The 26,221-nt window shown below is 42.6% G+C and overlaps 1 protein-coding gene across 1 annotated transcript in view; it reads right to left on the bottom strand.

The window, feature by feature from the left end:
- LOC137347569 (tomoregulin-1-like) overlaps nt 1-26,221 on the bottom strand; it is a 319,329-nt gene that overhangs the window by 159,438 nt on the left and 133,670 nt on the right. The window contains exon 3 of the mRNA XM_068012070.1: nt 25,682-25,811. Coding sequence (XP_067868171.1) covers nt 25,682-25,811 — 130 coding nt within the window. The remainder of the gene's footprint in view (nt 1-25,681; nt 25,812-26,221) is intronic.

Consider the following 26,221-nt stretch of genomic DNA (forward strand, 5'->3'; position numbering starts at 1 on the left):
ACCAACAGATGTGAAGGCAGTGCAACAATTTGTTGGATTCCTAATTGCTTGCTGCATCTGCATGCTAGCTTTTAGTAACTCATGAACAAGGACACCCAGGTCCCTTTGGACATCAAGACTTCCCAACCTCTCACCATTTAAGATATACTCTGCTTTTCTTTTTTCTAAAAAAGTGGATCACATCACACTTATTCACATTACATTCCATCTGCCATGTTCTTGCCCATTCACTTAGCCTGTCCAAATCCCCTTGAAGCTTCCTTGCATCCTCCTCACAACTTAGATTCCCATCTAGTTTTGCGTCATCAGTAAATTAGGAAATATTACATTTGGTCCCCACATTCAAATCATTTATATAGACTGTGAACAGCTGTGGCCCAAGCACTGATCCTTGCGGTAACCCACTAGTAACAGCCAGCCATCCTGAGCATGCCCATTTACTCCTACTCTTTGTTTTCTATCTGTTAAGCAATATTCAATCCATACCTGTATATTACCCCCAATCCCATGTTCTCCATTTTTGTTTACCAACCTCCTGTGTGGGACTTCATCAAAAGCCTTCTGAAAATCTAAATACACCACGTCCACTGGTTCTCCTTTATCTATGCTACAATTAACATCCTCAAAAAATTCCAATAGGTTTGTCAGACATGATTTTCCTTTCACAAATGCATGTTGACGCTGCCCAATCATATCATTATTTTCTTAGTGTCCAATTATTGCATCATTTATAATGGATTCTAACATTTTCCCTACTACTGATATCAAATAGGTCTCTAGTTCTCCGTTTTCTCTCACTCCCTTCTCAAATAGCAGGGTTACATTTGCAATGACAGAGAGAGAGGACAGAGGGGGAGGGAGGGGGTGCTTAGAGAGAGGGGCATCACAGAGAGAGAACGAGGAGTCACAGAGAGAGAAGGGGGGATCACAGAGGGGGCACAAAGAGAGAGGGGGAGGAAGAGAGAGGGGGGAATGGGGGAGAGAAGGGGGAAAGCGAGAGGGGGTGAAGGGAGAGGGGGAGAACGGGGGGAACGACAGGGGGGACAGCTGGGGGGGAACGGCGGGGGGGAGAGTGGCAGAGGGGGGGAACGGCAGAGGTGGGGGAGACAGAGAGGGAAGAGGGAGGGGGGAGAGGGAGGGGGGAGAGAGAGTGGGGGAGAGAGAGTGGGGGAGAGAGAGTGGGGGAGAGAGAGTGGGGGAGAGAGAGTGGGGGAGAGAGAGTGGGGGAGGGAAAGGGGGGAGGGAAAGGGGGGAGAATGGGGGAGCGAGAGGGAGGGAGAGAGAGTGGGGGGGAAAGAGAGCGGAGGAGAGCAGCTAGATTATTTCAAAGCACAAGTTTAAAGGATTGTGTTTTGTAAATTCATTTTACAATGGCAAAAGTCACGGAGGGAATGCCTTGATTTCTAAGTTCTGGCATGCATTACTTTCATGTAGGACACAAGCTCAATGACATGTTGAATGTCTCAATTCCACTGCTATCCATTTGGAATCACATTATTCCAGACCTTGTATTGAGGGGAAAACAGGTAAGAAAAACCAAGGAATCTCCAGAAGTCAGAACTGTAAGTTCCTCATGAATACAAGAGTATGGTGTAATGGGGCTGAGTGATATTGGCAAAATACAGGTTGCTGCTGACCCATATAAAATAGTAAATAAAATGTAACAGATAGCTTTATTAAACCTTAATCAATGATAAACTGTCTATGATTCCTTTTCAAAAGCTAGTCTGTATTTGCAGTTTTAAAAACTGTCAAGAAAGACATAGTAAAAATTTAGTATGTTTCAAAATCCATGTTAGAAACAGCCATTAACTGATATTGTTTGCTACGAATTGGATTAAAGGACAAGTTTTACAAGTATGTCAAAGATCGGTAAGTACAACATGCATCATTTACTATTCAGTTTGAGGGCAGATAGTGGGAGTGGCCAATGCCATTTGAAAGTTGTTTGTATCATATACGTTATGTTAGAAGTACACCTTGGCTAATAGGTAATGGATTTGGCTTGGGCATAAATTGGTTAGTCTGGAGTACAATAGATAATGGGTTGAATTTTACAGAGCCCCCGACGTTGGGGGTCATGGTGGGAGGGGGCCAAGAAATGCCTTCGGGAGAGGCCTGCCATGGACCTTGATGCAAGGAAAGCCAAGCCCCATATTGTCGACGGCGGCAGAGGAAATGGGAGAGGTACTAAATGAGAACTTTGCATCAGTATTCGCCAAAGAGAAGGACTTGGTGGATGATGAGTCTAGGGAAGAGAGTGTAGATAGTCTGGGTCATGTCGTTATCAAAAAGGAGGAGGTGTTGGGCGTCTTGCAAAGCATTAAGGTAGATAAGTCCCCAGGGCCTGATGGGATCTACCCCAGAATACTGAGGGAGGCAAGGGAAGAAATTGCTGGGGCCTTGACAGAAATCTTTGTATCCTCATTGGCTACAGGTGACGTCCCAGAGGACTGGAGAACAGCCAATGTTGTTCCTTTGTTTAAGAAGGATAGCAAGGATAATCCAGGAAATTATAGGCCGGTGAGCCTTACGTCAGTGGTAGGGAAATTATTAGAGAGGATTCTTCGGGACAGGATTTACTCCCATTTGGAAACAAACAAACTTATTAGCGAGAGGCAGCATGGTTTTGTGAAGGGGAGGTCGTGTCTCACTAACTTGATTGAGTTTTTTGAGGAAGTGACAAAGATGATTGATGAGGGAAGGGCTGTAGATGTCATATACATGGACTTCAGTAAGGCGTTTGATAAGATTCCCCATGATAGGCTGATGGAGAAAGTGAAGGCGCATGGGGTCCAGAGTGTACTAGCTAGATGGATAAAGAACTGGCTGGGCAACAGGAGACAGAGAGTAGCAGTGGAAGGGAGTTTCTCAAAATGGAGACGTGTGACCAGTGGTGTTCCACAGGGATCCGTGCTGGGACCACTGTTGTTTGTGATATACATAAATGATTTGGAGGAAAGTATAGGTGGTCTGATTAGCAAGTTTGCAGACAACACTAAGATTGGTGGAGTAGCAGATAGTGAAGGGGACTGTCAGAGAATACAGCAGAATATAGATAGATTGGAGAGTTGGGCAAAGAAATGGCAGATGGAGTTCAATCAGGGCAAATGTGAGGTGATGCATTTTGGAAGATCCAATTCAAGAGTGAACTATACAGTAAATGGAAAGGTCCTGGGGAAAATTGATGCACAGAGAGATTTGGGTGTTCAGGTCCATTGTTCCCTGAAGGTGGCAACGCAGGTCAATAGAGTGGTCAAGAAGGCATACGGCATGCTTTCCTTCATCGGACGGGGTATTGAGTACAAGGGTTGGCAGGTCATGTTACAGTTGTATAAGACTTTGGTTCGGCCACATTTGGAATACTGCGTGCAGTTCTGGTCGCCACATTACCAAAAGGATGTAGATGCTTTGGAGAGGGTGCAGAGGAGGTTCACCAGGATGTTGCCTGGTATGGAGGGCGCTAGCTATGAAGAGAGGTTGAGTAGATTAGGATTATTTTCATTAGAAAGACGGAGGTTGAGGGGGGACCTAATTGAGGTGTACAAAATCATGAGAGGTATAGACAGGGTGGATAGCAAGAAGCTTTTTCCCCAGAGTGGGGGATTCAATTACTAGGGGTCACGAGTTCAAAGTGAGAGGGGAAAAGTTTAGGGGGGATATGCGTGGAAAGCTCTTTACGCAGAGGGTGGTGGGTGCCTGGAACGCGTTGCCAGCGGAGGTTGTAGACGCGGGCACGATAGCGTCTTTTAAGATGTATCTAGACAGATACATGAATGGGCAGGAAGCAAAGAGATACAGACCCTTAGAAAATAGGCAACATGTTTAGATAGAGGATCTGGATCGGCACAGGCTTGGAGGGCCGAAGGGCCTGTTCCTGTGCTGTAATTTTCTTTGTTCTTTGTTCGTTTGAAAATGTAGCTGGTCTGATTAGTAAGTTTGCGGACGACACAAAGGTTGGTGGAGTTGCGGATAGTGATGAGGATTGTCAGAGGATACAGCAGAATATAGATCGGTTGGAGACTTGGGCGGAGAAATGACAGATGGAGTTTAATCCGGACAAATGTGAGGTAATGCATTTTGGAAGATCTAATACAGGTGGGAAGTATACAGTAAATGGCAGAACCCTTAGGAGTATTGACAGGCAGAGAGATCTGGGCGTACAGGTCCACAGGTCACTGAAAGTGGCAACGCAGGTGGATCAGGTAGTCAAGAAGGCATATGGCATGCTTGCCTTCATCGGTCAGAGCATAGAGTATAGTAATTGGCAAGTCATGCTGCAGCTGTACAGAATCTTAGTTAGGCCACACTTAGAATATTACGTGCAATTCTGGTCGCCACACTACCAGAAGGACGTGGAGGCTTTGGAGAGGGTACAGAAGAGGTTTACCAGGATGTTGCCTGGTCTGGAAGGCATTAGCTATGAGGAGAGGTTGGATAAACTCGGATTGTTTTCACTGGAACGACAGAGATGGAGGGGAGACATGATAGAGGTTTACAAAGTTGTGAGTGGCATGGACAGAGTGGATAGTCAGAAGCTTTTTCCTGGGGTGGAAGAGTCAGTTACTAGGGGACATAGGGTTAAGGTGCGAGAGGCAAAGTTTAGAGGGGATGTGCGAGGCAAGTTCTTTACACAGAGGGTGGTGAGTGCCTGAAACTTACTGCCGGGGGAGGTGGTGGAAGCAGGTACCATAGAGACGTTTAAGAGGCATCTTGACAAATACATGAATAGGATGGAAATAGAGGGATATGGTCCCCGGAAGTGCAGAAGGTTTTAGTTTAGACAGGCATCAAGATCGGCACAGGCTTGGAGGGCCGAATGGCCTGTTCTTGTGCTGTACTGTTCTTTGTTCTTTGTTCTAAATCCATGCTGACTCAGCCCGATTCTACCACTGTTCTCTAAGTGCTCTGGTATAAAATCTTTAATAATGGACTCTAGAATTTTCTCCACTACCGACATCAGGCTGACTGGTCTATAATTCCCCGCTTTCTCTCTATCTCCCTTTTTAAATAGTAGGGTTACATTAGCTACCTTCCAATCTGTAGGAACTGTTCCAGAGTCTATTGAATCTTGGAAGATCACCACCAATGCATTCACTATTTCTAGGGCCACTTCCTTAAGTACTCTGGGATGCATACCATCAGGCCCTGGGGATTTATCGGTCTTTAATCCCATCAATTTCCCCAACACCATTTCTCTACTAATATGGATTTCCTTCAGTTCCTCTCTTTCACTAAGCCCTGCGTTCCCCAACATTTCTGGCATGATATTTGTGTCCTCCTTTGTGAAGACAGAACCAAAGTATGCATTTAGTTGTTCAGCCATTTATTCCCCATAATAAATTCCCCTGTTTCTGACTGCAAGGGACCTATATTTGTCTTCACCAATCTTTTTCTCTTCACATACATATAGAAACTTTTACAGTCAGTTTTTATATTCCCTGCAAGCTTGCTCTCGTACTCTTATTTTCCCCTTCTTAATGAATCCCTTGGTCCTCCCGGGTTGGGGGGGGGGGGAGCGAAGTCAAACTCATCTGATTGGTGTAGGGAATGGTGGGAAGGGTTACAGTGCACAGTTTATGAACTTTGGTGGGGGAAGAGGAAGGTCAAGTGGGCAGGGCAAGTGTTTTGGGAGGAAGAGGGCAAGTAATGCATTGCATGGTTATTGGAGGGTGGGAGAGGGGCAAATTAAATGTTTTTAAAATTTTTTGTAACATCTCTCTTTAAATATTTAAATTAAATGGAAGGGCTTGAAGCCCTTTAAAAATGGCGTCAACACCTGCACAAAGGCTGCTGACGCCATTGCCGGGGACGAACAGCCCACCCTGTCTCCATCATCGGGTGGGTGATCTGCCCCAGCCATTTAAATGAGTCACCGCACTGAATATCGCAGCGGCTCCACATGTGTGGACCGCCATAATTGGCGGCGGCAACATAAAGTTCAGCCCAGTGACTAAACATTTTGTAACTGAATAATACATGCACTAACAACCGCTCAACTTTTTGAAGAAAAACTTTTTGTTAATAATTATCTTTTCAGAGCTGAAGCAGAATCTACAGTGACAGATTGAGATATAGGCATAAGTAAATTTAAGAGAATCACTTTCTTGCAGGAATTGAAGGGTGCTTTTTATTTATAACTGTGTTTATCTAATTTTGTCACTAGCTTTGATGAGAAAATGACATTTTGTCCATGAGAAATTCTGCTATTTCTGTATTTTAGAATCCAGGATCCAGTTTAACAACCTGTCAAGGTGAATAAACTAGTCTTGGCTACCTGTTGTTAATCTCTCCATCCTTTCCTGAACCACTTTGCTTTTCTGTTTTACATAACTCTTCTGAAGTACTAAGTGCTACATCCTATGAAATTCTCCTGATTTGGAGATCACTGCCCTGTTGTTGGCCGCTCTGTCTTCAGACGCATATTACAAGCAGATGAAGACAGCTGCACAAATATTGACCATCACAGGTTAAATTGTCATATGACAACAGCAGTATGAAAAATGGTTCGTCTTCCTCTTGCTGAATTTTCTACTGCCTCACCTAAATAACAATTCTGTCTTGAGTTGCATGATTTATTGGATAAATTTCCATTCCTGATACAATGTGAATGCACAGAGGTCATCCAACAAAGTCCATCTGCCACCCTGTGACATGGTGTGTCAGAAAAGTAATTCGCACTGGCATTTCATACTAATTTGCTTGCTAGCGAGCTAATACAGTTGTGCTGCTCTCCATTGTTGTTTGTATGTTTAGCTACTTTATTTAAAGGGAGAAAAGAGTTTTAAATTGGACTGTGTTTTGATGGCATTAGATTTATTATAGACTTTATATACAGATTAATTGCCCCCATGTCCATGGCTGAGTCAATAATTTTGTCAAGTGTCCGTGGAGCAATATGCCTATCCCTGAGTAAACCCAGCAGAGGCATTGAAACTGACAGACAAGCCTCTTGCTCAGATCACACAAACTACATGGCGGAATGCAACTCTAAATGCTGCAGGAAGTTGTGATGAAAGGATGGCCTGAAACCATCAAGTACACAGCTGTTGCTGTAAGAGTGTATTGGGTATACAGAAGTGAAGTGACTGCCCAAGATGGCATCTTATATAAAGGAACTAGGGTCACTTTCCCTAAAGAGATGAGAAATGATGAAGCACGTCCATGCAAACCATCAAGCAGTCAAGTCGAGTCTGAGGAAGGCAAGAGAAGTGCTCTACTGACCAAACATGAGCAATGAGATGAAGGTCCAATCAGCCAGTGCAGTGCTTGCAATGAACATCAAACTGAGCAAGCTTAAGAGCCCCTCATGACTCACATTATTCTAAACAAAAAACCAATGACAACTTGCACCCGTACCATAAAAATGCCAGAATGCTTTAAGTGTTATATGTGAAACTCTGGATTATTTTATTGCGAACAAATTATATTGCTGAATTTTTTGGAACACAGGACATTAAAAGATTTAACTTTCAAATTAACTCTCATGTACTTAATTTGCAAACAATTTTGCATGCAAATTTTTTATGAAAAGGGGATGTTTGGATAAATACCTTTGTACACTCTGGCTTGCCATAGACATGCAACCTCTGCTGTCAATGTATGCAAATAAAGGCTTTTGCCATTTTGATGCATCACATGGAACAACATGGAGGTCTGATTTAAGTGCTAATAACTATTGTAGAATTTCTGAGGTCATCGACTAGGCATCTTCATCAAGTGAAGTGATATACATTACTTGAAATAAATGAGCCCATGATTATGAGGTGGCCATACTCAAGGGTTACTAAACAGAGATACAATGGCCCCAACAATAGCTCATAGGCATGTTCGGAACAGAGGTTCCGATATTGGGTGGGAAGCCTTTGGCAGGGCTCTCACTGGCTGTAACATTGGTAAGAGCATCTCAACATTCACAGCAGTCTCATCTACCTCTGCTCAACCCACAAAGCTTGCAACACATAGCATCCCAAGAGCAAGTAAGTTTGGACAATGAGATTTAGAATCAGAAGTTAACCAGTTTCCTCTGAAGTTGAATTGAAAGAAAGAACAAGTTTATATTCATGTCATGCCTTTCATGTGCTCAGGATGTCCCAATGTGCTTTATAGTCAATGAGTTACATTTTTGAAGGGTGTAATATAGGCAAAAGTGGCAGCCAATTTGTGCACAGCAAAGTCCCAAGTTAAATGACCAGTTATTCTGTCTTTTAATGTTGGCTATTATTTAATAGTGCCATAGGATCTTTTATATCTACCTGACAGAGCCTCAGTTTAATCTCTCACTACTGACTCAGAGATGAGAACACTGCAACTGAGCCCGAGCTGACACTAATTGGTGAACAAATAGCAGAGTGTTATGCATGAGATGTTACAACAGCTTCTAATTCATTCTGAAGTGGTATACTTTGGGGAATAGAACATTGAAAGTAAGTATAGCCTAAGCAGTAAGAATTTTAATAGCACAGTGGAACAGAGAGATCCAGGAGTACAGATGCAGAGGTTTTTTAAAGGTGAGACAATAGGCAGAAAATGCATCAAGAATGACAAATGGGATTCTGGATTATATACATAGGAGCATTGAATATGAAAGCACGGCAGTGTTACTGAATTAGTGCAAGTCACAGGTTAGGCTATAGCTGGAGTACTTTATGCAGTTCTGGGCATAAGTAGGATATCAGAGCCATGAAAGGGCACAGTGAAGATTTGCTAAAATTATACTAGGAATGAGAGATTTATGAAGAAAGACTTAAAACCTTGTCTTTTTCAGTGGAAGAGAAAAGGATGGGGGAATATAATTGAAATTTTCAAAACTATGAAAGGTTTTGAGATGGTAAACAATGAAAGATTGCCTCCTCTCGCTGGCAAATCAATAATTAAAAGTTTAAATTTGGGATTATCACTAGAAAACAAAGAGGGAATTTAGAAGATGCTTTTCACATAGATGTTATTAGAACATGGATATTTTCCCATTTGCCCATTGAGGCAAAGACTACAACAAAATTTAAAACGGAATTGAATATGTATCTGAAAAGAAAATTTATAAAAGGATGCAGAGAAAGGGTATAACATTAGATTAGAGTACACAGCTCCAGTTGAAGAATAGACACAAATGTTCTGTTTCTGTGCTGTAAGCACTATGATGTTCATTAGTCTGTATTACTAGCTTTTCACTTTCATTACATCTAGTTGATAGCCTTGATGTTTCCCGTTTTCTACTTAAATGGGACAACACTGACTGATGCAACAAGTGAATAGATCAATCAGAACGTACTGCCTGTTTTAGTACAATGTGGCAGGAAATGAGTACTGAAAAAGATGTAATCTATTTTACGCAGCCAAACTAATATATATTATTGCATAACAAGATATGAAGCCTATCAAACCTTTTCCTTCCAACAGCCTATGCAGAATTTCATTCCTTTGGGATCTCACAACTTAGAGTATAATTTATTCTTAAGTTACAATTCCATAAACTTGTACCACTGTCATGGAGCTTCACAACACAGAAATGCAAACCAAGATTTTGGGATCAGAATCATGTGCCCAATTAGCAGCCCTGTAAATATTCTATCCGTTAATTTCAATGGATGGAAACTTGTTTGAGCTTGACATGCTGTCTTCTACATATGAATTCTGGTATGTGGTTCAGGCATATGAAACTGTGCAATAGAACATAGATTCACCAAGGTATCATCTTGATGCAACAAAATTGTAATGTAAATGGTACTATAATATATACAGTGGATAGCACATATCCTAGTAATACTGTGATTCCACCCTATAGAACCAGCAATAGAAAGACCAAATGGAAGAGGCTGATGCTTCTTTTATCTGCCCCTTACATTCCAACGTCATTTTGGGAGCACGTGTGGCAGCATTCCTGGCCAGACAAACTGCCATAAAGTGGGTACTGGCCTGGACAGTATGTAGGCCCTATAAACATATCAAATGTCAATCCATCACAGAGGGATCAAGTATCATTACAATAAATGTCCATCACTGAGGGGTTAACTTCCATAGGAAGACTGAGGTGCCAAGGACTTCAGCCACTGTTGCTTGCATCAACGCTGCTGGAACAGCACCTACAAACTTTCACCCACCACCAGTATGTTAAAGACTCTAGTCCTGAGATTAAGGATCAAAACGACTAGCGGATGGGATATTCCTATTCTATCCATTCATTTCGACTGAAGTCAGTGAAATTAATTGTATATTAATTGTGTTTAATTGTATGCATGTGGTGGGCATTAACAGGGGATGAACTTGTGCCCCTATAAAAAGGAACAGATGAAACTGTGGTTGTTGGGTGAGGAGGTGCATGTTTGTAATGTGTATCTCTAAATAAATGCCCATAAAAAAATGTGTAAAGATGGGCTCCAGTTCTATCCTTCAACGCCTGACTTTCTGGAGTATAACATGGTAGCAGAGAATGGTTCCCTAAAGGTAAGATTGGAAACTAAGAAAACAAATTTCAGACATCTGGTCGAATACAAGTGTAAATTATTGGAGTACAATAACTCTCCGATGTTTTTGGAGTCTGAACCATATGGCCAGTGGCAGAATGAAGTGGAAATGTGGACATGGGTTATGTCCTTACCAAAGAGGAAACAAGGTAAAGCCTTGGTGCTGTCACTTCCTACAAGAAGTAAAATCAGAAGTATTTTGTGAGATGGATGTCCATTAGTTGTATAGTGATGAAGGTTTCGGCCTTCAGAGTTCTTGGATGAGATCTACAAGAAAGAAGATCTGTTAAATGCCTATGAGGCACAGTCAGAATTTGATAGATTTCAGAAAAGACATGGTTATTCCATGGAATAATAGATCATGGACTTCAACAGCTTATATAAAAGATTAACAAAATTAAATTTGGGGATCCCTGGATTGGAATTAGCATTTAAATTACTAGATTGTGCTAAGATGTCTCACATGGACAGGCTCCTGGTTCTAACTGGTGTTCGATTCTCAGAGAGGGAGACCCTGTTGGATCAGATGTCTGGCGCCTTGAAAAATTCCTGGGGAAACAATAATTTCCTCCAGCCTTCATGGAACAAATGAGCCATTCCACAATGACACAAAGAATAGAAGACTCAATGATTGCCAGATTTCAAAATAGTCCAGAAACTGGATGCAGTTCTCAATACAATGGAAGGATTAAGTCAGGAAGAATGAGAATGAAAGCACTGTTAGCAGATCTGGCTATTACAGCGGAAGACAAAATTGGAACAGCAATAGGTGAACCAATCCCAGCAATGCCCAAGAAACAGTTAATAGGTGCTTCAGGTGAACTAACCAAAATGAAGAGGCAAAGTCCTCAAAATGATACATTACAAAGAAAATTCTGAGGAAGAGGATGAAGATAATGATGAATCCGAACAAATGATACTAGTCACAACCAGTTTTAGTCCTGTGATAAATGCGTTAGTTGCGGTCTCATTTAACTGTGCAGTATTAGATAGTGTTTGTACTTCAACTGTATGTGGGACAGATTGGTTAAAATGTTACCCTGATTCACTAAATAGTGAGGATCGATGCAAGGTTAAGGACTATACAAGTACCACTTGTTTTAGGTTTGTAGATGACAACACAGTGAAGTCACTAAAGATGGTTGTAATTCCATGTAAAATAACTGGAGTAAGCCATTTTGTAAGTATTGATGTAGTCTCTAGTGACATACCTGTGCTGTTGAAAAAACCTATGAAAAAAGCACAAATGAAATTTGACATGGAGCACGATAAGGCAATTATTTTAGCAAAGTCAGTTAATCTGCAGATTACCCAGTCAGGACATGATTGTATCCCCTGAACCAAACCTGATGCTTCTCAGAGTGTTACACAAGTATTAATGGGATTAGGTGATAAGAATCAGAGAAAAAAAAAAGGCAAATTGTCTTAAAATTACATAGACAATTTGCTCACACTACTTGTCAAATGTTAAAAATCCTGCTAAAAGATACAAGTGTGGTTGATGAAGAGTATATGAGGCTAATAGAAGAAATTAGTCACAACAATTAAATTTGTAAAAAGTATCTGAGGACGCTGCCATATCCTATTGTAAGCCTTCTACTGGCATGTGACTTTAACGAGATAGTTACCATGGATCTAACAGTATAGGTCAAAGACAGAAATATTATCATTTTACATTTTATAGGCCTGGCAACCAGATTTAGTGTTTCCGTAATAATGCATATTAAGGTCAAAAAGGATTGTTTTATACAAAATGTTGAAGAAATGGATAGGGACTAGACTTGGGGCACTAGCAAAGTTTCTGACTGATAATGGAGGAGAATTTGCCAATGACGAGTTCAGAGACATGCGAAAATTTGAACATCATGGTCATGAATACTGCAGTTGAATGTCCCAAGGAAAAGAATATGGTAGATCAATGGCTGGATAGTGATAATGTGAGTGATCATGACACATAGGACACAGCTATCACATCCAAAGGCCAATTGCGCAGAGTTGGTATTTGGGTGACATACATTCTAGAGGGGTCAGGTGAATGGATGAATGTGACAATTGTGGGTAGTGCAGGGAAAAACTACTGGCAAGTTTAAATATTGGTTGAATGTTCATGATGATGCCCAAGATGTAAGGTCCATAGACTGGCAGAATGGGATGAGTCAAGAGTAAGAAAATGCAATGCAAGTACTGATCGTGAATCCAGAAGTGACTTTTTAAAAATTTGTTTGAGGATGTTGGCGTCACTGGCTAGGCCAGCATTTATTGCCCATCTCTCTTGCATCAGAAAACGAGAAAGAGCCTCTGATAGTGCAAGAGGGCAATCTCACAGAAGTAGCCCCAACAGAGATAAAACTGGAAGTAGAGGCCATAGTTTAAATAGATTAGACAATGAAATAAAGGCCACAGACTACAGAGCATTCTCAGAGCAGAAACAGAAGTGGAAATCCTCATGACTGTGAAGTTTTGGTGGCTGCTGATAGACTGATATACTCATTTCTGCAGGGCAATACATTTCAGAAAGTGTTTCTGAAACTGCCTAAAGAGGCAGCAAATGCGGAAGAAAAACTAAGGAAGCTAAACAAATGCATCTATGGCCTGAAAGATGTCCAGAGTATTTTTCCAGTGAGATCTGCTTTGCTGTAAATAGGTTGTGTTTAACTAAAAGCAGATCCCACAATATTTTATTGGTATCATAAAGGGGAAATATTAGACACCTTCATGACACATGTTGATGATTTCTTATGGGGGGATACTGCAAAATTTGAGAAACGTGTTAGTAATCAGATTAGAGTAGAACTTAAAATTGAGAGTCAGGCTTGTGAGGCATTTAAATATATTAAGTAAAGTAGGTCTGGAATAACTTTCAATCAACAATCCTATTTAGACAGTGTTACTCTCAACCCAATTAATCATCCTAGGTCCTCACAGAAAGATGATGTTATATCTCAAGAAGAGACAGAGCAGTTGTGAAGCTTGATTGGTCAGTTGAACAGGTTGTGCGCACAGACTAGACCAGATGCTAGTTTTGATGTGTTGGGGTTAAGTACTACGATGAAATGCCCTAAAGTTGAGAATGTTTTAAGGCCGAATAAAACATTAAAGAAGTTAAATTTGGAGAAATGTGTACTGAAGTTCCCATCCTCAGGTGACCCAAAGAACATGAAGCATGTCATTTTTACTGATGTTTCACACGCTCATTTTCCTGATGAGTATTCTAGTGCAGCTGGTTTCATAATATTTTCGATAGGTGGGAATGAAAAATGTTGTCCTTTAGCTTGGGAAATTAAGAAAAGATAAAGGGTTGTTAAAAGTACATTGGTTGCCAAAAGACTGACTCTTGCTGAGGCAATGGATATGGGTTTCTATTTGTCAAATATTTTAAGTGAGGTTCTGTACATTGGGCATACTGAAGGTAGTATACCTATTGAATGTTATGTAGATAAAGGTCCTATTGAGAGATTATGTACACTCGACGTAAGGTTTGACTGAGAAAAGGTTACAGATTGACCTTGCCCACTTGAAACAAATGCTGGTGAGAAAGGAAAAGCTGGATTTTATACTGTCGCCGGGAGCAGCGGCAGGTGCACAAAATGGCAGTGGTCCCGCCTGTGATGTTAGCACCTGTGCCGCTGCAATTATGCGGTGGGTGGCCATTTAGCATAATGACAGCGGTTGTCCTCCACAATCACGTGGTAGGGACGGCTTGGGGATGCCATTAACGGCGTCACCTAGTTTAGTTTAGAGATACAGCACTGAAACAGGCCCTTCGGCCCACCGAGTCTGTGCCGACCATCAACCACCCATTTATACTAATCCTACGCTAATTCCATATTCCTACCACATCCCCACCTGTCCCTATATTTCCCTACCACCTACCTATACTAGGGGCAATTTCTAATGGCCAATTTACCTACCAACCTGCAGGTCTTTGGCATGTGGGAGGAAACCGGAGCACCCGGAGGAAACCCACGCAGACACAGGGAGAACTTGCAAACTCCACACAGGCAGCACCCAGAATTGAACCCGGGTCGCTGGAGCTGTGAGGCTGCGGTGCTAACCACTGCGCCACTGTGCCGCCTAATTCTGGAGCAGGTGCTAGCACCATCTTTAAAAGCCTGTCAGCCCTGCATTTTCTCTCTGTGCATTGAACAGCAGATTATTGAAGCAACACTACTGTGGTTTGCAATAATTTTGTTAATCAGCAAGCAGCATGCCCAGGCATCATGCTGACCACCTCAGATTTCAGAGCAAGGGTGGCCCCACAGATCAGTGATGCCTCCCTGGTGATTCTCCTTCAGGCTGCAAGAGAAAGGCAGCAGGTCCTCTTCCCCAGAAATGGGAAGAAAAGGTCCTCCCATCTGAGCAAGCAAGCCTGGACGGAGATCGCAGAGGAGATTAGTAGCTGTGGGGCCATGCGTCGTAATGACCTCCTACGCTCAGCCAAGGTAAGTTGTGCAGTTCCAGATAGCTTGTTGCTATCTGCCTTCCCACAAGCAGTTGACACAGTCATTCCAGTGAAAGGAAGGCCATAGCGTAATGATGGCAGATGACTGAACGCATAAGTGAGACCAGGAAGCAGGAAACTGCAGGCCAGTTAGCTTAACATCTGTTAGAGGGAAAATGTTGGAAGCTATTATTAAAGACGTTATAGCAGGACACTTAGAAAAATTCAAGGTAATCAAGCAGAGTCAACATGGTTTTGTGAAAGAAAAATCATGTCTAATCAATTTACTGGAGTTCTTTGAAGAAGTAACATGTGCTGTGGATAAAGGGGAACTGGTGTATGTACTATACTTAGACTTCGAGAAGGCATTTGATAAGGTGCCACATCAAAGGGTATTGCGGAAAATAAAAGCTCATTGTGTAGGGGGGTAACATATTGGCATGGATAGGAACATAGGAGCAGGAGTAGGCCATTCTACTCTAGCTCCTAATTCGTATGTTTATATCCATCCCATCGAGCCTGCTCCACCATTCATTATGATCATGGCTGATCATCCACTTCAATGCCTTTTCCCACAATATCCCCATATCCCTTTATGTCATTGGTATTTAGAAATCTGTCAATCTCTGCTTTAAACATACTCAATGCCTGAGTTTCCACAGCACTCTGGATAGAGAATTCCAAAGATTCACAACCCTCTGAGTAAAGACATTCCTCCTCATCTCAGTCCTAAGTGACTTCCCCCTTAATTTGAAATTGTGTCCCCTGGTTCTAGACTCCCCAACCAGGGGAAACATCTTACCTGCATCTACCCAGTTTATCCCTTTAAGTATTTTGTAGGTTTTAACGAGATTACCTGTCATTCTCCAAAACTCTTGAAAATAGAGGCCCAGTTTCCCCAATCTCTTTTCATAGGACACTCCCACTATCCTGGGAACACGTCTGGTGAACCTTTGTTGGACTCCCTGTATGGCAATTATTTCCTTCCTAAGGTAAGGGGACCAAAACTGCACACAGTACTCCAGGTATAATAAAAACAAGAAATGCTGGAACCACTCAGCAGGTCTGGCAGCATCTGTGGAAAGAGAAGCAGAGTTAACGTTTCGGGTCAGTGACCCTTCATCAGTTCCGACCTGACCCGAAACGTTAACTCTGCTTCTCTTTCCACAGATGCTGCCAGACCAGCTGAGTGGTTCCAGCATTTCTTGTTTTATTTCAGATTTCCAGCATCCGCAGCATTTTGCTTTTATCACAGTACTCCAGGTGTGGTCTAACCAAGGTTCTATACAATTGAAGCAAGACTTCACTACTCCTGTACTCAAATCCTCTTGCGATAAAGGCTAACATACCATGAGCCTTCCTAATTGCTTGCTGCATTGCATGTTAGCTTTCAGTGACTTATTGACGAGGACACCCAGGTCCCCTTGTACATCTACACTTTCTAATCTCTTACTAATTAACAAATACTCTGCACATCTATTCCTCCTACCAAAGTAATCTCACATTTTTCCACATTATATTCCATCTGCCCTGTTCTTGCCCACTCACGAGGTCTGTCCAAATCCCCTTGAAGCCACTTTGCTTCTTCTTCACAACACACATTCCCACCTAGTTTTGTGTCATCTGTGAACCTGGAAATATTACATTTGGTCCCCACATCCAAATCATTGATATATATTGTGAACAGCTGGGACCCAAGTACTGATCCTTGCGGTACGCCACTAGTCACAGTCTGCCAACATGAGAATGACACGTTTATTCCTACTCTCTGTTTTCTGCCTGTTAACCAATCCTTAATCCATGCCGGTATATTACCTCCTATCCAATGTGCTTTTATTTTGCTAACCTGCCTCCTTTGGGGTCTTTATCAAAAGCCTTCTGAAAATCCAAGTATACTACATCCACCAACTCCCCTTTATCAATTATGCTAATAACATCCTCAAAAAACACCCAACAGGTTTGCCAAACATGATTTCCCATTCATAAATTCATGTTGACTATGCCCAATCAGATCATTATTATCCAAGTATCCATTTATGACATCCTTTAGAATAGATTCTAGCATTTTCCCTGCTACTGATGTAAGACTAACAGGTCTGTATTTCCCTGTTTTTTCTCTCCCTCTCTTCTTAAATAGTGGGGTTACATTTGCTACCTTCCAATCTGCAGGAACAGTTCCAGGATCTATAGAATTTTGGAAGATGATCACCAATGCATCCACTATCTCCGTCGCTACCTCTTTCAACACTCTGAGATGTAGAATATCAGGTCCTGGGGACTTACCAATCTTCAGCCTCATTAATTTCTCCAATACAACCTTCTTATTAATACTAATTTCCTTCAATTTCTCATTCTCCTGCAACTTTTGCAGCTCTAATTCTGGGAGATTTCTTGTATCTTCCTCAGTGAAGACAGACACAAAGTAATCATTTAGCTTCTCAGCCATTTCTCTATTCCCCATTATAAATTCTCCTTATTCTGCCTGTAATGGACTCACATTTGTTGTAGCTAAATGTTACCTTTTTACATACCTACAGAAGCTTTTAAAGTCCATTTTTTTGCTGGGTTACATTCATATTCTATTCTCCCTTTCTTGATCAGTTTATTGGACCTCCTTTGCTGTACGCTAAGATCCTCCCAATCCTTAGGTTTATTGCTATTTCTGGCAACTTTGTAGGCCTTTTATTTTAATCTTATACAATCCTTAGCTTCCTTTGTTCGCCATGGTTGACTATCTTTTCTTTTTGGGCTTTTGCACCTTGAAGGAATGTGTAGTTGCTGTAAATTATGTAATAATTCTTTAAAGACTATCCATTGCCTATTTACGGTCATACCTTTTAATGTATTTTCTCAATCCACCTCAACCAATTTGCCCCTCACATCTTCATAATTTCCTTTGTTCAAATTTAACACACTGGCTTCAGATTGAACTATCCCACTTTCAAACATAATGTAAAATTCTATCATATTATGGTCACTCATCCCTAAAAGTTCTTTTAGAACAAGATTATTAATTAACCCTTTCTCATTACAAAATACTAGATCTAAAACAGCCTGTTCTCTAGTCGGTTTCTCAACATACTGTTCTAGAAAACCATCCCTAACACACTCCAGAAACTCATCCTCCACAGCATTAGTGCTCATTAGGTTTACTCAGTCTATATGCAGATTAAAGTCACCCATGATTACAGTATTACCCATGCTACATGCTTCTCTCATCTCCTGATTAATACCATGCCTCACACAACCACTACTGTTTGATGGTCTATAAACAACAATGTTTTCTGCCCCTTGCTGTTTCTTAGCTCCACCCAAACAGATTCCACATTTTCTTCTTCTATTATCAGTGCAACACCACCTCCTTTTCCTTTTTGCCTGTCCTTCCTAAATGTTGAATATCCTTGAATATTCAGTTCCCTGTCTTGGTCACCCCGTAGACACATTTCTATAATGGCAATTAGATCATACACATTTACCTCTATTTGTGCATTTAAATCATCTATCTTGTTGCAGATGCTGCATGCATTCAGATAGAGTGCCCATAACCTTGTCTTTTTGACATTATTCTGCATTCAAAGCCTAGTTGATGCTTGCCTTTGTTTTGCCTGCCTTCTAATGTCGCTTGCTACTTTTCTACTTCCTGTTACCAGCTTTACTTCCTTCCAATTTGAGCTACCCCTCAGGTTCCCATCCCCCTGACAAGCTAGTTTAAACCCTTCCCAACAGCACTAGCAAATCTCCCTGCAAGAATATTAGTTCTGGTCCTGTTAAGTTGTAGCCTGTCATCATGTACAGGTGCCACCTGCCCCAGAAATGGTCCCAATGCTTCAGACATCTGATGCCCTCCCTCCTACATCAATTCTCCAGCCACATGTTCAATCGATCAATCCTCCTATTCCTATGCTCACTAGCACGTAGCTCTGGGAGTAATCCTGAGATTACTGCTCGAGGTACTGCTTTTTAATTTCCTTCCTAACTCCCTAAAATCTTCTTTCAGGACCTCATCCCTCTTCCTACCTACGTCATTGGTACCAATGTGGACCACGATCATGAAGATTGGCTAGCTAACAGGAAAGAGAGAGTAGGCATAAATAGGTCATTTTCTGGTTGCCAAGATGTAACGAGTGGTGTGCGATGGGAATCAGTGCTGGGGCTTCAATTTTTTACAATTTATATAAATGACTTGGATGAAGGGACTGAAGATATGGTTGCTAAATTTGCTGATGGCTCAAAGATAGGTAAGAAAAAGTAAGTTGTGAAGAGGACATAGGGGACTACAAAGGGATATCGACTGGTTAAGTGAGTAAGCAAAGATCTGGCAAATGGAGTGTAATGTGCGAAAATGTGAAATTGTCCATTTTGGCAGGAAGAATAAAAAAGAAGCATATTATCTAAATGATGAGAGACTGCAGAGCTCTGAAATGCAGAGGCATCTGGGTGTCCTAGTGCATGAATTGCAAAAGGTTAGTATGCAGGTACAGTAAGTAATTAGGAAAGCTAATAGAATGTTATTGATTATTGCGAGGGGAATTGAATACAAAAGTAGGGAGGTTATGCTTCAGTTATACAGGGCATTGGTGAGACCACATCTGGAGTACTGTGTATAGTATTGTTCTCCTTATTTAAGGAAGGATGTAAATGCATTGGAAGCAGTTCAGAGAAGGTTTATTAGACTAATACCTGGAATGGGCAGGTTGTCTTATGAGGAAAGGTTGGACAGGCTGGACTTGTATCTGTTGGAGTTTAGAAGAAAAAGAGGCAACTTGATTGAAACAGATAAGATCCTGAGGGGTACTGACAGGGTGAATGTGGAAAGGATGTTTCCTCTTGTGGGAGAATCTAGAACTAGGGGTCACTATTTAAAAATAAGGGGTCACCCATTTAAGACAGAGATGAGGAGAATTTTTTTCTCTGAGGGTCGTGAATCTTTGGAACTCTCTTCCTCAAAACAGGCAGTGGATCCAGAGTCTTTGAATATTTTTGAGACAAAGGAAGATAGATTCTTGATAAGCAAGGCGGTGAAAGGTTAGTGGGGTAGGCGGGAATGTGGAGCTGAGGTTACTATCAGATCAGCCATGATCTTGTTGAATGGCTGAGCAGGCTCAAGGGGCCGAGTGGCCTATTCCTGCTCCTAATTCATATGTGCGTATGTTCATATGTTCCTTTGTTTCTAAATTAGCCCAATTAAGACCCATGACTGGTAGAGTCAGTATGAGAGCAGAGACATCCCCCATGTGCAGAAGAGGGGCCCAGCTTAGTATTCGTCTGACATAGATACATTTGGAACTTGACAATAACTGCATCCTTGATCTTTCAGTGGAAGAGAGCCCACAACAGCAGGGAGACAGCCAGGACAGGTGGTGGGGTGTCTGACCTACGGCCTCTATCACAGACCGAAGAGAAAGTGCTAGAGTTAGCTGGGAGTCATGGAGGATGTGTCATATTGGACATCAAGCCTGGGGTCCCAGTTGAAGAGAGTGATTATTGACAAACAGAATGAATCATTGTTACGACCAGGTGAGAAGAGATCTAGGGGTTCCCTCTCAGCCTTTGCCTGGTTTAACTGTAACAGGGTTTAATTTTAAAACACTGTTTTTAGCTCCCCCTTAGTGAATCCTTGTTCACTGCTCCATTTCTAAGACGAAGAAATCAAACAGGTTTCCTTAGATTTAAACAAGAAAGGTAGAAGTTTACTAATCTTAAACTCTAATCCGGTTAACAATTACGAATATGCGACACAACCATACTAGCATGCATTCACGATAAACACACACACAGATAGAGACATAAAACATAGAAAGAACAAAGGGGAAAAGTTTGAGGCAATATCTGTTAAGTATTTACTGTCCTTTAAGTTCAATGTGAGTCTTTGTTTGCCGATAAGTCCCGTTGTTCATTGGGGCCCATTTTACACTTCAACTTGTTCCGATGTCGGAATCTTTTCTCTCTTGAGGTTTATGTGCCTTCCATGTGTCCGGTGGCTTGGGAGAAAGTGAGAGAGAAAGACAGCCAGGCAAGAGACTTGCTTGTTCCAGCTTCAGTTGAAAAACTGCCTTCTGAATTCAAACTGTCCTGTGGCTAGTTCAAAAAACCTGGACCAGCCAGTTAGTCATGTGACCAGCTGGTTTAGCCAATCCTGGCTCTGTGGATTGTATTATTTTAGCAGGACCTGGAATGCGCTTCCTTACACCTTCAATGTCTGGTGATCAAAATCCATTTGGGTTAATTAGAACAGGGATAGCCCTTTGTCTCCACAAGCAACGACTCTTAGTATGCAAATGTCCTTCCAGCCCAGTGTCTGGTGATCTTCAAACAAGCCATTTCTTCACTCCAGCAACAGTTTAAAATCAATGTTCATATGACAAAATTAATATGCCTCATTCTTGGCAGGTGGGGGTCTGCATGACAATTGTAATTACATTTTTCTACCCTGAGGCACAGTGTGGCTTTCGTGCAGAGAGATCGACTATTGACATGCTGTTCTCCCTTCGTCAGATACAGGAGAAATGCCGTGAACAACAGATGCCCCTCTACATTGCTTTCATTGATCTCACCAAAGCCTTTGACCTCGTCAGCAGACGTGGTCTCTTCAGACTACTAGAAAAGATCGGATGTCCACCAAAGCTACTAAGTATCATCACCTCATTCCATGACAATATGAAAGGCACAATTCAACATGGTGGCTCCTCATCAGAGCCCTTTCCTATCCTGAGTGGTGTGAAACAGGGCTGTGTTCTCGCACCCACACGTTTTGGGATTTTCTTCTCCCTGCTGCTTTCACATGCGTTCAAATCCTCTGAAGAAGGAATTTTCCTCCACACAAGATCAGGGGGCAGGTTGTTCAACCTTGCCCGTCTAAGAGCGAAGTCCAAAGTACGGAAAGTCCTCATCAGAGAACTCCTCTTTGCTGACGATGCTGCTTTAACATCTCACACTGAAGAATGCCTGCAGAGTCTCATCGACAGGTTTGCGTCTGCCTGCAATGAATTTGGCCTAACCATCAGCCTCAAGAAAACGAACATCATGGGGCAGGATGTCAGAAATGCTCCATCCATCAATATTGGCGACCACGCTCTGGAAGTGGTTCAAGAGTTCACCTACCTAGGCTCAACTATCACCAGTAACCTGTCTCTAGATGCAGAAATCAACAAGCGCATGGGTAAGGCTTCCACTGTTATGTCCAGACTGGCCAAGAGAGTGTGGGAAAATGGCGCACTGACACGGAACACAAAAGTCCGAGTGTATCAGGCCTGTGTCCTCAGTACCTTGCTCTACGGCAGCGAGGCCTGGACAACGTATGCCAGCCAAGAGCGACGTCTCAATTCATTCCATCTTCGCTGCCTTCGGAGAATACTTGGCATCAGGTGGCAGGACTATATCTCCAACACAGAAGTCCTTGAAGCGGCCAACACCCCCAGCTTATACACACTACTGAGTCAGCGGCGCTTGAGATGGCTTGGCCATGTGAGCCGCATGGAAGATGGCAGGATCCCCAAAGACACATTGTACAGCGAGCTCGCCACTGGTATCAGACCCACCGGCCGTCCATGTCTCCGTTATAAAGACGTCTGCAAACGCGACATGAAATCGTGTGACATTGATCACAAGTCGTGGGAGTCAGTTGCCAGCATTCGCCAGAGCTGGCGGGCAGCCATAAAGACAGGGCTAAATTGTGGCGAGTCGAAGAGACTTAGTAGTTGGCAGGAAAAAAGACAGAGGCGCAAGGGGAGAGCCAACTGTGCAACAGCCCCAACAAACAAATTTCTCTGCAGCACCTGTGGAAGAGCCTGTCACTCCAGAATTGGCCTTTATAGCCACTCCAGGCGCTGCTTCACAAACCACTGACCACCTCCAGGCGCGTATCCATTGTCTCTCGAGATAAGGAGGCCCAAAAGAAAGAATATGACAAAATTAATATGCCTCATTCTTGGCAGGTGGGGGTCTGCATGACAATTGTAATTACATTTTTTAGAGAAATGCAATGCTGTCATCACCAGGGCATGTGTACCATAACACCTAAATGTCTTTACTTTGTATCTTTCAGGGTGCCACTTGCAAATGATTAGAGACAATAAGGAAATGACGGCAACCTCTGAGGACCAGGAACTCTTAGTGAAGGCACCGTTCCATGACTCTCCTGCACCTTCCACCATGCGTACTTTGCCTTGTGTGCCCTCTTCATCGGAGGATGTCTCATGCTTCCGTACTTCTTCATCTCGCAAGGCCTCCCCACACTGTAGTGCGATCTTGTGCAGAACGCAGAAGACCACAATGATGTGCCCAACCATGTCTGGTGCATACTGAAGGGCTCTACCAGATCTATCGAGGCAGCAGAATTGCATCTTCAGCATACCAATGGCTTGCTCAATGGTCACTCGGGTGGATCCATAGCAGATATTGTAACGCTCTTCCGCATCATTGCTGGGGTTCCTTACTGGTGTCAGAAGCCATGTCATCAAGTGGTAGCACTTATCCCCAGGAATTCACCCCCGAAGGCAAGCGGGGGAGTGAAAAGCAGTGGCACTTGGGACTGGTGAAGTGTGTATGAATCATGGCAGCTGCCTGGCAAGTGGACACACACTTGTCGGAAGTGCTTGCTGTGGTTGCATACTAGTTGGACGTTAATTGAATGAAACCCCTTTCTGTTTATGAAGGAGGCTGGTTAGTCTGTGGGAGCCTTGATGGCCACATGCATAAGTCGATCACACCTTGGATCTGTGGGAATCCCATAATGGCCCCAAATCCAATGGCCCCCTCAGCCTGACTCTCAGGGTCTGTCCTGCAGTGTACATATTCGCTGGCCCTCCAGAACAGAGCATTGGTCACCTCCTTGATGCAGTGGTGCACTGCAGATTGAGAGACCCCACACGTCACCAGTGGATCCTTGGAATGATCCAGGGGCATAAAAGTTTAGGGCCACGGTAATTTTGAAGGCTACAGGCACAGGATGACCACCAAAACCCATTGGACGCAAATCGTCATTCAGCATTGAACAAAGGTCTGTGACGGCCTCTCTGGGCAGCCACAGTCTTCACTGGCAGTTGCGCTCAGACATCTGCAGGTATGTCACCTGAGTCCTATAGAATCGTTGGCATATCTGGGCTCTTCTTCGCCTTGGTGGTTGCTGCTGCTCATGTCTAGGAGCTTCCTCTTGGTCCACAGCTGCCTCTTGGACCCACATCTGGTGGAGATGCCTCAGCACAGCAACGTGATCCAGGAAAACAGGGTGAAGCATACTCACTTCTATCCTCCTTGTAACTTTGGCTTCCTTCAAAAGGTCAAGGACACATATCTGGGCAAATATGTGTGTTAATTTTGGTTCTGCAGCATTCATGCATGAACTCTATGGTATGGATTGATGTGCTTTCACAACTTTTCAATAAGCGCAAGCCATCGTGACCATATCAATTTTATTTAAGTAACCTGCACTGAACCCCCAAGAAAAACAAGCTATACAGTTGCCAAGTTCTCACCCACCCCCCCCCAACAGTATCCACTTGCAGAGCTCCCCCCGCCCCCGACAACAGTATCCACTTGCAGAGTTCCACCCTCCCCCCGAACAGTATCCACCTGCAGAGTTCCACCCTCCCCTCACATCTGCAGATGGAGCTCAGCAGCAATGACTAATGCGAAATAAATTCCACAAACTAACAACGGATAAGTTACCTAACCTTCGCAGGCACCGAGGATTCGCGCCTTGGTGCTGTCAGCTTTTTAAAGATGGGAAAGTGAAGGCACATGAGTGCCACACGTCATGCATAAGATTACGAATGTCTGGTAGGATTGTGGCGAATTAGATACAAATTTATGCAAAACAGTACGTAACAAAATTTAAATTATGATCCCGTCGCGTCCTGGTGGAGGTACCATCACAGAACTTTGCTGCGTCCAAGATAATCAGAAAACTGCATTATAGCGTCGGGTTCTGTGGTGGACAACTCCATGCCATTTCTCCGCCTACCCCATCAAAAAACCCACCTTCTACCAGAGCTTAAAATCCAGCCTGAAATCTCTAAAATTAAATGGGTGGATGTAAGTCATGAATTGTTGGATTGTTTTATAGAAAGAAATGCTTGTACCAAGAAAGTGTTAGGGGTCCTAGGGGAAGACAGTCTCAGAATGTAATGTTTTGTGCACAATATGAAGGTCTTTGAAGTAATTTTTTTTTGAAATAGTGGTTGCACACCAATAAACTCATTTTTATTTTAGGTGGGGGAGGGAATCTGTTAATTGCATATTGGTTTTATTTAATTGTATGCAGGTGGTGGGCATTAGCTGGGAATTCACTTGTGTCCCTATATAAAGGAACAGATTGAAACTGTGGTTGTTGTGGGGAGGAGGTGCATGTTTGTAATGTGTAATTCTAAATAAATGCTATAAAAGTGTGTAATGATTGACTCCAGTTCCATCCTTCACCACAAGGCTCTTTGGAGTATAACAAGCAAGAGTTGAGACAGGAGCCAGATAAATCGGCTGATATCCGTGCCTCATCCTCACCAACACTTGTAAAAGGGGTAGTAAACTTTACCATGCCGCTTGCAGGGATGGGGATGGCAGTAGACCTCCCCACCCCATTTCCTTACACTATAGGTATAGTGGATGAAAAAGTTAACTTCTGATATATGGCTAGTAAGTCTGTTTAGATAGTCAGCTGTCAGTAAATACTTTCAGTTATCATGCAAAAAGGAATTCTTAAGAAATACAATCACAACAAATCGCAGTTCAAAGTAAAATAATTTTTGCTCAAAAGTTCCATTTACTAACATGTAGTACGTACCTATATAGCATAGACCTTCTGTTACTGCTGTGATTTCTTTCTGATATTTGCACGCAGCTAGCCTCATGAAACATTCATTCTGGTAGGTATCTCCATTGGATGCACAAACGGGGATGTAATGTGTATGGCACTGAAAGACAAAAAGGTTGGCGATTTTATATGTGTGGATCATGACAAAAGTTACTTCTCTCAAGTTCAAAGCTTGATAAAACAGTAAAATAGAGATAACCACTCAGAACATGAACCAATAGCAACTGACATAGGAAAACAGAACTAGAAAAATTTAATTCTGTACCTCAATCGCCTACTCTCTCAAATATCTATCCAATTTTCCCCACATTTTTCTATACTATCTTCCTTTCTGCACTGTGTGCTTCAACAGTCTATTCCAAATGTTCACTACTGTCTGTATAAAGTAACTGCCCCTGAATTTGCTTGGGTCCAGACCTCAGTAGTAACCCAGGATTGCGCCCAATCATGCCCTCCAACACTGACTCTGCCAGAGCTGGCGGGGTGGGGTCAATGCCAGGGCACCTCACT

Source organism: Heterodontus francisci, chromosome 2 (assembly GCF_036365525.1).
Source record: "Heterodontus francisci isolate sHetFra1 chromosome 2, sHetFra1.hap1, whole genome shotgun sequence".
NCBI classification, from domain to species: Eukaryota; Metazoa; Chordata; class Chondrichthyes; order Heterodontiformes; family Heterodontidae; genus Heterodontus; species Heterodontus francisci.